General features: G+C 56.1%; 1 protein-coding gene across 19 annotated transcripts in view; it reads left to right on the top strand.

Annotated features, from left to right (window-relative positions):
- PTPRF (protein tyrosine phosphatase receptor type F) overlaps positions 1-13,764 on the top strand; it is a 95,364-nt gene that overhangs the window by 35,702 nt on the left and 45,898 nt on the right. For 12 of the 19 annotated variants that reach the window (XM_054491387.2, XM_063656973.1, XM_054491459.2 and 9 more), the window contains 2 exons: positions 5,229-5,417; positions 11,501-11,518. In XM_054491387.2, coding sequence (XP_054347362.1) covers positions 5,229-5,417; positions 11,501-11,518 — 207 coding nt within the window. The remainder of the gene's footprint in view (positions 1-5,228; positions 5,418-11,500; positions 11,519-13,764) is intronic. The other 7 variants (XM_054491517.2, XM_054491469.2, XM_054491510.2 and 4 more) reach the window with 1 other exon arrangement.

Raw genomic sequence — 13,764 nt, 5'->3', positions numbered from 1 at the left:
CAGCCCTGCCACCTACGAGGTTCCTTCATGTGTCTCGTCCCTGCATGTGTCTCCAGGCACACGTGTTTTGGCATAGGTGTGTCTGGCTCTGCATGTCTCCACATGTGTGTTTGCGTGTCTCTGTGTGCACCGCCTCTGGATCTGCTTGCATGCGCCTGTTTCCACAGGTGCTAGTCACTGCAGGTGCCCCTCCACATGCACATGTCGGTTTCTATTTTTACACCTGTCTGTTTCTCCATGTATATTTCTGTGGGTTCCTGGCTGTCCATGTTTCTACAGTGTGTGTATTGAGAGGCAGGGTGAGGCCAGGCCCAACACTCAAGCTTAGGGAGGCAGTCAGGCTCACAGACGGTGCCACCCCAGGGAGCCTGTGTCTGTGTGTGTGGGTGCGTGCCTGCATTTGCACGGAGACGCCACGAAGCTGGGTAAACATGGGTGAAAAGGTCATACTGACAGACGGTGCTGCCTGCCCCAGGACCCTGCAAGGCGTCTCCATCTGTCGGCTTCCCTGGTGCAGCCCCCTCCCTCTGGCCCAGAGACTCACCCTCAGGCGTCCAAGGCTGAGCCGGACAAAGAGACCTGTGTGTACTTTGTAGGGGGCCTCAGCAGCCTCCACTCCCATCTTAGGCTCATCTGTGAGGACCCCAACACATGCCCCAGCTCCCACCAGACTCGCCTTGGTACTGTCATCACACCACCTTCCCCCACAACAGCCTTTACAAAGGCAGTTTTCCCCTCCTCCCTGGAAAGCTTTCTGCCTCCCATGCTCATGTGTTTCCTGTTCTTGAATCTCCCTCCTCCAGGAAGCCACCAAGATAGCAAGTGAGCTGTGGAGTCAAACCGATCAGCTCCAACACTGCTGTGGGAGGTTAGCCAAGCGCTCATCCACCTCTGAACCTTGGATTCCCACCATCGACCCCCGACCCTCCCCTCGCTAGGGCTTGTCATCGTCTTCTGCCCATGGGGCAACCAAACCTCTCCACGGAAGGGGACAGGTCTCCTTGCTGCAGTGGATAAAGGCCAGCGCAGTTAGGTGCAGGAGGCATTCACACACACGTGCACACTCCCCACGTTGCACACATATCTGCGCGAGCCGGGGAGACCCTAGGGAATGTGTGTGCATGCTGCCTATGCTTGCAGGTAGACTCCGCAAACGATGTGGAGACTCGGGCTCCTGGGTACCTCTGAAGGCCCCTAAAGTCCCCATGGGCTTCTTCTTCCTTTCAGGGGACCCTCTTATCAGGCCATGGCCCTGAGACGCGTACTGCGGACGCCCCCGGCGCTGAGGCTGCGGAGGCAGATGGCCCCTCCCCGCACTGAGCAGGGCACCTGGTTGGGGGTGGAGGGGAGGGCCGCGTCTGTGAAGCGGGAAAGCCTAGTGGGAGGATTCCCTGGAGCTGAGGAGCCGGGGCCTGGGAAGGGGCGCAGAGGCTCCACCCAGGCGGGGGCGGGAAGGGCGGTGCCGGGGCGGACAGCGGACGCGCGCGCCTGCACGGACTCGGGCACACGCAGCCCTTCCGCCGCGGCGCCCGCCGCTCCACCGTCGCCATGGCTACCGGCTGGCCTGGAGCGGGGAGGGGCCTTTCCTCCCCTTCGGCGCCAACAGGAGGCGATTTGAGGGGACTCAGCGTGACTGGTGCATCCCGGGGTGGGAACGTGGGTGCGTGCCTGCGACTGTCCATATGTGGGGGACCCTGGGGTTCGCTTTGCGGTAAATGCAAACGCCGCGGTGCGTGTGCGGGGCTCTGCAGTGGAGCCTGAGCCCTGCCGGCCGAGGCATGGTGTGGGGGAGGGCTGCCGGCCCTCTCTCGCGCGGGGTGTTCATTCCTAGAGCGCTCGGGTTGGGCGCCTACCACCCGGTCTCCTCCCAGCCCCACCTCCGATTTAGCTGTGTGACCTTGGGCAGGTGTCTAGATGTCTAGATCTCTCTAAGCCCCTGGTTGCCCATGTGCCTCATAAGGGTTTGGTAAAGATTTAAGTCATTTTGTGAAGCATTTTAACATAGTACCTGGAACTTAGTAAATGCTCCATAAATCTTACTGTCCCTCATACCTGGGTCTCAGTGTTCCCAGTTGTTGATGGGTTTGGAGTGATCATGTGACATCAGCTGAGGAGTTGCCCAGGTCCTCAGCCTGAATGTTGAGGCCGCGGTAGACCCAGCTCCTGCGGGTGCCCGTGGGGGAAGGCGTTAAGTGTGCCAGTTTGGCTGATAGATCAGTTTACACCAGGATGCCCAGTGCTCAGCCAGGCCAGGCGCATGGTGGGCGTCAGGAAAGGGCTGCTGTACTTGGCTGAGTTGAATGTTCGGGGGCGCCTGGGTGGGAGAGAAGGAAGAGGCAGCAGCGAGTCGCTCCTGAGGGGCTGGAGCCCTCCTGTAAGACCCACTTCCCTTCCCGGGTGGCAGAATGGCAGACTTCCGAGTGCTGCCTAGAAGCCTAGTTGGCACAGGTGACTGGCTTTTGTGTCCCGCTGTTTTATGGACAGCTCTCCACACATTCTGGTTTTAGGCTCTGGCGGCAGTGCCTGAGGGATGATCTGAGCCAAGGACAGAGCCACTGAGGGCGTGATAATTGAGGGAGGAAAATTAATTGTCCTTAATTTGGCGTAAATCCCAAAGACCTTCCCCGTGTAAGGAATTCAGAGTGGATTCCAAGACACGGGGCTGCACACATTTGTACTTCCCTTCCCTTCCCTATCTGCGGGTGGAGATGAAGGCCACTTGACTCCTGGGCCCTGACTCTGGCAGGCCGTGGCCACGTCTTCCCCATGAGCCGGGCAGGTAGGAATGAGGTCTTGAAAGAGTTAGACTGGTGCTCTGGAGGGCACCCAGGATGGCCCTAGCAGCCCTGAGTGTCCCCAGGTGTTGGGGAGGTGAGCCCTGCACCTCTGGTCCCCCTCAGGCCTTCCTATGGAAGCAAGCAGCAGCTGGGCCAAAGGAGGCTGATCCCCTGCCTGGTGCATCTCAGTCCTCTTCATTTCCGTCCTCCTTCCCTTCTCTTGCCACTGTTGAACATTTTACTCTTAAAAATCTGAAAGGGCGCTGTGGGATCGTATTTACAGCCAAGGAGACACTGGGTTTATATCCAGAACTTCTAGGGCTGCAGGTGGGGAAATGTACAGCCAGGTCCCAGGAAAGGCTGGGGCGGCAAGGCCGTGCTGGGAATCCTACTGCTCTCTAGCCTGAGACCTCTGCTCCTCATGGGCCACAGTCCCTTTGGGATGTCCCTGGCAGCTAGAGCCTTGGGGAGCATCCCCTGGGGTCTGGCAGCAGATAGATAGGTATCTTGCTCCTGCCTGTTGGGGCCCTTCCAACTCCCTCTTCTACCCTCCCCCCAGTCACTCTCCTCGGGTCTCCAAGAGGCTCCAGGGAGGGCTGGTTTCTGCCAGCCTTTACCTCCTTCATGTCTGAGGATGCCATGTGCCTTTACTCTGGCATAGAAGCCTGACTTCCCTTGGCACATGTTCCCACACACCCATCTTGTGCTGGGCTTGTGGAAAGGAGGTACAGAGTGGTGCTGGTCTCCCCCACCATGAGCCCAGCTCCTCCCCTTCCCCAGGAGACAAAGGACACACATTCCCCTTGCCCCACATTGGGTGTGCCTGGCATCCACAATGGGAGAGACACTCTGCTGAGGCCTTGAAAATTGGTGGTTTGGTGACGGGCATGGTGGCTCACAGCTGTAATCCCAGCACTTTCGGAGGCCGAGGCGGGCGGACCACCAGAGGTCAGGAGTTTGAGACCAGCCTGGCCAACATGGTGAAACCCCGTCTCTACTAAAAATACAAAATTTGCCGGGCGTAGTGGTGGGCGCTTGTAATCCCAGCTACTCGGGAGGCTGAGACAGGAGAATCGGTTGAACCCAGGAGGTGGAGGTTGCGGTGAGCTGAGATTGCACCACTGCACTCCAGCCTGGGCGGCAGAGTGAGACTCCATCTCAAAAAAAAAAAAAAGAAAGAAAATTGGTGGTTTGGTCCTAGTGGGAAGGTCCTCTCACCAGCCTAGGATGGAAAAGGGAGCTCCTGACTCTAGTCTCAATACCTGTCTGCCCCAGTGGCTCAGCCCTTACCAGTCACACCAGCTGATGTTCACTGGGAGTGAATTCTGCATCAGATGCTCCGCAACACCTTGCATGCATGATCAGATACAGACGTCACAGTGGCCTTACCATCAAGGTGGGCACTTGAACCCCGTGTACAGATAAAGGAGACAAAGAATGAGTAACATGCCAGGCCCTAAAGCTAGTTCGTGGTGAAGGTGGGAGTCCCATTTGGTCTATGCTAGTCCTGAGCCTGTCCTGGACTTGTGCTTCCAAGGAGGGGAGAGTGGATAGCCTTGCCCTGCAGCCCCTCGGGGCTGGTATGGGAGCCCATGTACAGTGGGAGTGGGTTTGCTGCTGACATCTGTTCCTCTTACTCCATGCCAGTGACTCCTCTGTGTGCCACCAACCCCTAGCAAGCTGGGAGAAGGCAGCCAGGAGGGAGTTTTGTCTCCCCCTACCAACTTTTCGTGTCTTTAGAGCTTTTTTATCTCCTTTGCCTCCACACGCTCAGGCATGGTCCGCAGCCCTGACTGTGACTCCCAGGGTCAGGACTGAGTGAGGGAGAAAGCTCAAGGTCAAGGCTGCAGTAGCGAATAGGTCAAGGTCAGGATCAGAGTTAGAAGGGGATCATTGGTAGGGCTGGGGGTGCCCCGGGTCAGGGCTGGAGACCAGGTGGTGACCTGGGCCTCTGCCATGTGATAGAGCTGAAGGCTGGATGAAGGGAACACTGTGTGTGCGGACAGGGGAGAGGGGGCTGGACAGCACAGAGGCCTTCAGGCTGAGCTGTGGCTGTTGGATGCTGCATGAGCTCCCCGCTAGCCCCCCCACCACCCCCTGCAGCCCCAGCATTCATGCAGTGCTTTCTGCTGTGACCAGCAGAGCACTGATTCTCGTTCTGCTCAGGGCCTGGAGAGATAAGTGCTGACGCCTTCAGTCTGAGGCATTGCCTCTCAGACCTGGAAACTCCCTGACAGGGCAGGCGTGGGCCCCACTGCAGCCTCTGCCCTGCCAAAGAGGCTTAGGATCCTGGTTCCTCAAATCGGGGTATGCTTCATGCTTAGAAGTCAAGGATCGGGGAGGGGATTCTTGAGGGCCCTGGCCAACCTGCAGTTGGGGAGGTTACCCCCAGAGGGGTCATAGGGGGCAGGCAGAGCCAGCCCTAATACACACATTGCTCTTTGTCTGCAGAGGAACAGCTGCCCCCTGGGTTCCCTTCCATCGACATGGGGCCTCAGCTGAAGGTGGTGGAGAAGGCACGCACAGCCACCATGCTATGTGCCGCAGGCGGAAATCCAGACCCTGAGATTTCTTGGTTCAAGGACTTCCTTCCTGTAGACCCTGCCACGAGCAACGGCCGCATCAAGCAGCTGCGTTCAGGTGAGCAGAGGGCAGGGGTCAAGGGGCCATGCAGACCTCAGAACAAGCGTCTTGTCAGATCCCAGCACAGCCTACTCCCTTGGGCCTGGGCGCCTCCAGGGCTGAGCGGAGGGCACCTGGTGGGGTGGGCGGGGTCTTACTGCAGGTGTGCCTGGCTCAGGGAAGAGAGCTTCTGGTTGGCTGTGCCTTTACCTTCTTGGGATTGTCAGACTCCAGACTTTGGGCCACTTCTGCCCCTCCCAGCACATGTGATGTGCCAGTGTGGTGGACTCTTCAAGGGTGCTCTATGGATGTTCACCCTCCTCCTTCCCTGTAGCCTGGCCTGAGACAGGGCCTGGATGATGCTTCTCTTTGCTTCCTCATATGGCAGGGCTTAGCTGGGAAAAGAGGCCAAAGGTGCCTGATTCATCAGGCTTCAAAAGGCTGGATCTCAGGGGCCTGGAACTAAGGGGACTTGCTGTTGTCCCTCGACCACCAGAGCCACCTGTCTCCTCTGGATGTCTCCGTCGAGCCAGCTAGGAGCCCTGGGAGCAAGGATGCCATCGTGCAGGAGGGAGGTGTCGCCCCATTGATCGATCTGCCTGTGAGGCTCCTGTCAGGATAATTGATTCAGTTTTTGTGGGAACAGAGCAGGCGGGAAAAGAGGCTCAGAATCGGCTTGGCTGCATTCTGCATCTGCTGCCAGCACGGCCTGGACCAATAGTCTTTGCTTCAGAAGCCCTCCTGCTAGCTATGGGATGGTTGGCCTCGGGCAGGATGGCCAGAGACCCTGCTGCCTGTCAGCTGTGATGTCAATGCTGGAGGACATGACTCTTGCCCCTTTCAGGGGCCTGCAGGCTTCAGAGGTGCCCTCCCACTCCCTGGGATGCCAGCCCCTCCCCATCAATTCCCACCAGGCTCATAGCCCCTTGGTGCCCAGCAGGAGGAAGGAGAGACAAGCTACCCAGCAGGGCAAGATTCTGGCCCCAGCCGCGGCCGCCTGAGACAGCCCACGAAGTGTTAGCTCATTTAATTTAATTAAAACTCAACAAGATGGAGGCAGCTGTAGCGCAGTTAATTAAAACAGCCATAATCAAGGCAGCAAACGGCCAGCAGTGTTTGCAGCCGCTGCCCAGCACAGCACAGCGGCCGGCACAGTTCGGCTTCTCTGCGTTTTCTCATAGTTCCTCCAGGCAGGCTCCCCAAGCAGCCAGACGCTCCTCCCTGCAGGCCTGGGCCCCTCCACGGAACCACATGGACTTATCTGGCAGCAGCTCTGGGAAGGCTCGCTCACACGTTGGTTCATCTAGTATTTATATAGTGCGTGGGGTGCCCGGCCCTGGGCCACCCCTTCCTTGCCTATCACTCCACTGGATGCCACTCAGGCCCCATCCTCCTTGTCCTCTCGGCAGCAGCTAACATGCCTCCCTCCTTCCTGCCTACACTCCCATTTTTCCCTAGCCTTCCAGGGCTCTGTCTCTTGCAACTTCCCTCTTCCTAGTGCCCCTTCCCTGCAGCGGCATCTTCCCTTCCACCAAGCCCTGCACTTGCCCTATGGACACAGCCTTGCCCTGGACGAGCTCACCCCCTCCTAAAGCTCCAACTGCCATCTCCTCACCTGCAACTGTAGCTTCAGTCTTTCCAGCCCAAAGCTCTTACCTGAGCTCTAGATCCAAAATTCGAACTGCCTTCTGGTCACCCTGACCAGTGATGATCAGTGATGAGTGATGACCTTCTTTTCAGACAGCTGTACCCTCTTTCCGTAAGTGGCACCCTCCAACCTAAGGAACATGGGTCTCAAGTTGGTTTGATTTGAGAGCTCTCAAATGTACCACCCTCGTGGCTCTCAAATTGGCCCCCTTCTCCCCTCCTGCTGCGTCAGTCATATCCCAGGCACCAGACACTGCTTTCACTGCCTCCAGGCCCTCCCGAGAATCCATCATCCTGCAGGTCAGGTTTGCTGCTCATACCTTCCTGTGCCTCGGTGGTGTCTCCTTGCCTACCTGGTCAAGTGACGCTCCCGAGCAAGGCTTGGAGGGCCCTTCTCGGTCTTTCCCTGCCTGTGTCTCATCGGGTCCTGGCTACACCACTTATCAGCTCTCTGGCATTGGTTAACTTTTTCGTGTGTCAGTTTTCTCATGTTTGAAAAGGAGTTACAGTAAGCAGTGAGTGAGTCAATGGCAGTCAAACCTTGAGTTGATGGCCTGGCCTCTGGTAAGGGCTTCATGGAGCTCTTTCTGCTTTCTGTGCCCTCGACCCTCCTAACACTGAGCTGTGCTGACCCGTCCTTGGTCCTTGCCCACCTCCGGCCCTCTGCTTACCTTCCGGCTGCTCCACTTGAAAGCCTCCACCCTGCTCAGCCTCTGGCTGCTGCCTCAGGCCTCACCTTGCTTTACATTGTCACCATCTGGCTCCAGTTCTGCTCAGCTAGGCCTTGCAGGGAGGGCCTGGGTCTGATCACACTTGGTGAGGTCAGCTGTGGGATAGGTCTTCTCTGAGCCCTTGTCAAGTGAATGATTTCATGAACTTGACGTTTGGCACTTGTCCCTGTAGGCTAATATCTGCTCTGATGTTCACTCCTCCTCCTGCTTTCCAGGTCCAAGGAAGACTTCCTTATTTGTTTTCTTGCCACCTGGAAGTTGTGATCTCAGGGTCGTGGGCCCAGTGTCCAGCTCCTGGGATGGAGCCAGATGGCACCTAAGGGGCCTCAACCATCCCACCTCTGCAGTAATAACTAGGCTTTCTCCCCTCCCTGCCTGACCTGGCCTGGGACCGTTGGCCTCAGTTGTTGCTGGCCTTATCCCATTACCATTTAGAAGGGTGCTGAGGCTATTCCGTGCACATTTTTCAGGGATGGCCCTTCATGGAGTGGACTCAGGCCCCTGAGCACTCAGCTGTTTACAGGGACCTTCACGGTTTACGCATCACCGACAGTTTACAACAGAGCTTTCCCCACTTTTGTTGCAGCTGATTGTCTTGCAGCCCTGTGAAGTAGGACAGGCTGTGATTACCATGCCGACTTCACAGCTGAGTTAAGGGAGTCACTTGGGGTCACACATCGAGACTCGGCCTAGGAGCTCCCCTGTGAGATCACCTCAGGACCTAGTATCACAATAGCAAACCTGGGGACCTGAGGAGCAGCTGGACCCTTCTGGGGCTTCAGAGCTGCACATTCCCAGCTTCTCCAGACCCCAGGCCCCCACTGACCAGTACCCAGAAGTCCTCCACCATCTGTGACCTGAGCAACAGCACATCTAACAAGGGCATGACCCCCCAAGCAGGAGCTGGACAGGAGGTAGCTGACGGCATGCACTGCCCAGATGTGAGCTCTGCTCAGCAGGCCTTTTCTTCTCTGTAGTGACGTGACATGCTGCCAAAACTACCTCCTGGAGAATTGGAACTTGAGACTGGGGTAGGCCCAGGAGGAACAGGAACAAGCTTATAGAGTGGAAATGGAGTTGTGAGCAGGGGCTCAGAGCCCCTGCTGGGTCCTGAGAGGAGCTGTTGGCCTGCAGGCTGTGCCGAGCCTGGACAGGGCTTGAGGAGATTCCCGCAGTCCTGCTGTGGCCTGAACATATGAGCTGCCATCCTTTGTCACAGAGGACAACCTAACTCACTGAGTCCGTGTGCTCGTCCAGAGAGCAGTCTCTTCCCCACCCCCAGCACCCTGAGGCGAAACCTGGGGGTCTTAAGAAGAGATGCAGCATCTGGCTGCAGGAGGAGGCCCGTGGGTAGGATGCAGAGGTGTTGCAGCCCCTCACCCTGCTGGCTGGCTCCAGCTCTGGCTGGAAGAGCCTGTCCCCACCCCACTCTGCTCTGCCATCTGCGGGGCCTGCCAGGAGGGCACACTGTCAGTGCATGCTCACAATTTCCCTTTGGCCCAGAGCTCCGTGGCACCTCTTGGACACGAGTACACCCCTAGGGATGCTGACTCCTGGGCCCCTTCAGTCCCCCACACCCATCTTGTGAAATGGAAAAGGCAGATTCTCTGTTTGGTGGGGAAATTACTGTTAGATTCTTTCAGAATAGGTTAGGTTCTGGAAGAGCTGAGGCCAGGAGCGAGGGGTGCCAGCCTTGGACCATATCCACTGCCCCCACCCCCACCAAGCCCTGGCGTGGGTGACAGGAGATCAGCAATGTCAACTTTTTGGTCTCGGGACCTCTACTTGTAAATATCAGAGAACCTCAAAGAGGGTTTGTTTGTGTGGGGTTTGTTTTTTTTTTTTTTGAGACGGAATTTCGCTCTTGTTACCCAGGCTGGAGTGCAATGGCGCAATCTCGGCTCATCGCAACCTCTGCCTCCCAGGTTCAAGCAATTCTCCTGCCTCATCCTCCTCAGTAGCTGGGATTACAAGCATGAGTCACCACGCCTGGGTAATTTTGTATTTTTAGTAGAGACAGGGTTTCACCATGTTGGTCAGGCTGGTCTTGAACTCCCAACCTCAGGTGATCCGCCCGCCTCAGCCTCCCAAAGTGCTGGGATTACAGGGGTGAGCCACCGCGCCCAGCCGTTGTGCGAGTTATTTCTATTGATGTTTACCATATTAGATATTAAGACTGAGATTGTTTTAAAATATTTATTAATCCATTTTAAAATAATAAAAACCTATTATATGTTAGCATAAATAATATTTTTAAGGAAAAATAGTTACATTTTTTAAAACAAAAAAATTTACCAAGAGGGACAACATTGGTTTACCCTTATTACAAATCTCTTTAATTTGGGGTTTATATAGAAGGCAGCTGGATTTCCTAGCTACTTCTGCATTAGGCCAATTGTGATAGCACATGTCATGTAGCCTCTGAAAAACTTTATGTTCATGAGAGAAAGTGTATAAAGCAAATAATTTCTTAGTATTATGAAAACAGTTTTGACCTTGTGGACCTCCTTATGGACCTCCTGAAAGGGTGTCTTGGAGAGAGAGACTCATTGTGCAGATTCTTCCCACGTAACCCTCACTGCCAGGTCCCAGCTTTTGCCCTCTCCCCTGCCTCTGCATCTGCAGGACTGGCAGCCTCATCCTGTGGGCAGGCTATGAGTTAGATGGACCTTGTCAAGTCCTTCCACTTCACTTACAAGCTGGTGTGACCTTGGGCTTTGGGTAATTCCCTGAATGTCTCTTGGCCTCTGTTTTCTCATTTGAACTTAGAGATGAAGAATTCCTCTAGGTGCTGTTGTCAAGTCCTATGAAACGGATTGGTGTTGGTTTTTCTGCACACTTCCCAATCCCCAGGGTAGACCTGGGCTGGACCTGGGCCCATCTGTGGGCTCCTCACTCCTCTGGGGGAGGCATTGGTTGCACAGGGGGCTTGAGCCTCAGAGAAGGTACCTGTTGGGAATGAAACCCGCTCAGATCTGCTAATAGGCCTGGATATGGAGGGTGAGCACCTGGCCCTCTGGGTTACCAACCCTCAGGGTTATGAGGTGCTAGACAGACAAAGGGTGGGCCCTGATCTCTGCCTCTCGCCAGCCAGGCCAAAGTGGTGAAGTTCAGTAGTCCCCCAGTTTTTAGCAGGGTTGAGTGGGCTTTCTAGGGACTCTGCCTGTGGGCTGTGAGTTTGCTGAGTCCTGCTGCCTGTTCCTCTGGGCTGGGCTGGGCTGTGTGTTGTGGGAGGCCCAGTGTGCTAGTAGCCCATGGCAAGCCCTCCCTTTAGCTTGTGTCCTGTCTGCCTTAACACCAGGCTTTGTTTTGGTAAGTGCTTTGTTTTGGAATCTTACCCACCGGTGGGATTTGGGTGGCCCTGTGGGGTGGGATTGCTACCTCTTTTCTTCACCTTCCCCCTCCATTGGCCCCAGCCAGTGGGGTCTGCAGGAGTCCTGACTCACCTCCCTGATTCTTGTCACCCCCAGCCCCACTGAGCCCCCTCCTCCTCCCCAGAGCAGAGCCAGTGACCTGGGACACAGCTTCACCAACACTCAGCCTGGCTCTGCCTGGTGCTTGCTCACACATCGTCCGTGTCGGCCTAACTCAGGCCTCAATTTCTCCATGTATTTAAGGCCCTTTCTTGTGTTTTATTTTACCTGATTTGGCTTTGTGTGGCTTTCCTTCCTTTTGTACTAATGCTTCTCTCTGATCTTATTTGCATTCAAATTACCTCGCCAGGTGGTTCACCAATCAGAGGTAAGAATGCTGTCCGTGCCTCTCGCCACACCACGCCTTGCCACTGCCGTCACCTCCACTCCATCCCGTCCAGTCTGTCACCTCCCCATCCCCATCCCAACCTCTTCAGCCTCCTCATCTCCAGCTCCAGCACCCCCAACACCACCAGCCACCACACACATCCACTCTCAGTCATTCCCTCCTGTGGATTCATCCATTGCAAGTCTGAATTGTGAAGATACTCGCCGGGCCCCGCCTTGGACGGCAAGCCCTGCTGCCCAGGCCTTCCAGGCCATCCCCACAGAAGGGACCCCATCAGCTCCTACTGTGAAACTTAGCTTCCTGTCCCCTGGCTTCCCTAGACAGAAAAGCTTCCCGTGAGGTTGAAGAGCATGACCAAGCCTTGCGTTTTCTCTTGACAGTCTCCTCTTTTGGGGGGACCTCAATTATTACTTGACTTTCCCTTTAGTATTCTGGCTCTGTACTGTGGTAGAATGAGGATCATCCCTTCAGCCTGGCAAGGATTAGGAGGAACATTCACTTAAGACTTCCGTGTAGGTGCTGGGATGACAACAGGGAGGTAAACAGGCTCGTGCGTAACTCCATCACCTGACCTGTCAGCTCAGAGTCCCTGCTAGGCTGCCTCCACACAGCAGGGCCCTGCAGCCTAAGAGTTAAAAGCACAGATTCTGGACTCAGGAAGATCCGGGTTCAAGTCTGACTTACCACCTATGTGATCTTCAGAAACTCAGTTCATCTCTCAGAAGTGTGTTTCCTCTTTAAATTGGTTCACGGCCACCTGCCGCACAGGGTCATGAGAATTAGAGGAGAGGAGGATATGTAGTGTCTGGCGCAGAGCAGACACTTGTAAAATGGTGGCTTGTCTATTCACATCATTTTTCTCCAGTTCTCGCAGTGTCTGGGCACATCTAGACCTTCAGAGCTCAGGACCAGGATGGTCTCAGGGAAGAGCAGCTGCCTTCCTGGGTGCTATCTTGCCCATCACCTGGAGGCTGGCTCTTGCTTCACCTGGCAGCCCCCCCACCCCCTGCCCATCTACTCAGCCTGTGCTGACTCTTTGCTGTCCCTGCTCCTGGGTCCTGGTGTTGGTTCCAGATTTGGGGGTTTCTGTATGCAAATAGGCACCCGGTCTCTGTTAGGCTCCCTGACCACTCTTAGGCTCTTGTTGCAGAGGAACCTCCTGTTTTCTGGGTCAGAAATTCCACCCAGGAACCACTTTCTGCCCCAAGCCTGTGGCACCAGCCACCAGGTCTCCCCCACTCCACCCACACCCCCCTGCCTCACTGAGGTGACCTTAGGGCAGCCTCGACCCCTCAGGGGCCTGAACCCCACCTGCTTGAATGAACATTTTCTGTACCAGTGTCCATCCATCCCATCAGCATGACCTGTTGGATGCCCATCAGGGCTGCTCTTAAAGGAGATGTGTTTGGCATGTGCACTGGGCCCTGGTGCTCCCTGGCACCTGGTAGGGAGGGCTGAGGCCAGCACCAAAGAGGCAGGCTGGTCCTGCATCCTGCATTGGTGGCCTCCCCTCTTCTTCACCTCCAGCTCCCAGCCCCCTGGGGGTTCCCAGTCCCTTCTGCTGCCCTGGGTTAGATGGTGGAAGAGGGACATCAGGTAGTGAGGTGGCTATAGGTCAGACCCAGGGTGGTACCCCTTTGGGCCCCAACCGTGAGAGCATGACTTGGAACTCTTCCTCTGGCTCCTGTCTAGTCCAGGCAGGGGGGGCCCGGCAGCTTCTGTCCTTGTCCTGTGTGGGTGTGATTGTCCATCAGCCTGGGCCCTGGGAAGGTGGGGGCTGTCAGGTCAGGCTGGCTGTTCTGTGCAGGAGGTGGTTTTGTCAGACTGTGTCCTGTGGGGGTTCTTAACTGTTGGACCATCCTGTGTGGGTGTAATTGTCTGTTGGATTGTTCCAGGGAGGGGTGTGCTGCCTGTGCCCGGGGGTGTGTCTGTCACAGACAGCTTGCCCAGTGTGCTTTCACAAGCAGTTTTTTAAAGTGTTTATTGGTGGGGCCAGGGGATGGCCAAGTCCAGTGGGTCCGCCCCCACCCTGCTGCTCTGCCTTGGCCTCCCCCACCGGGACCTGTCAGAACTGGCCTTAAGGCCAAGATTCCTCCACCTTTTCTGAGGGTCCTTTTGCTGCCCACCCCAATCCTGGCTCCTGTCTGTCCGTCTGCGGCCAGAGCAGCCCCTCAGGGCACTGGCCCGAGTGGGAGCTCCAACCTCCATTAGCCTCTTGAATTATG

Source organism: Pongo pygmaeus, chromosome 1, assembly GCF_028885625.2.
Source record: "Pongo pygmaeus isolate AG05252 chromosome 1, NHGRI_mPonPyg2-v2.0_pri, whole genome shotgun sequence".
NCBI classification, from domain to species: domain Eukaryota; kingdom Metazoa; phylum Chordata; class Mammalia; order Primates; family Hominidae; genus Pongo; species Pongo pygmaeus.
The sequence above is the reverse complement of the archived record's forward strand: the minus strand, read 5'-3'. Positions and strand labels throughout refer to the sequence as shown.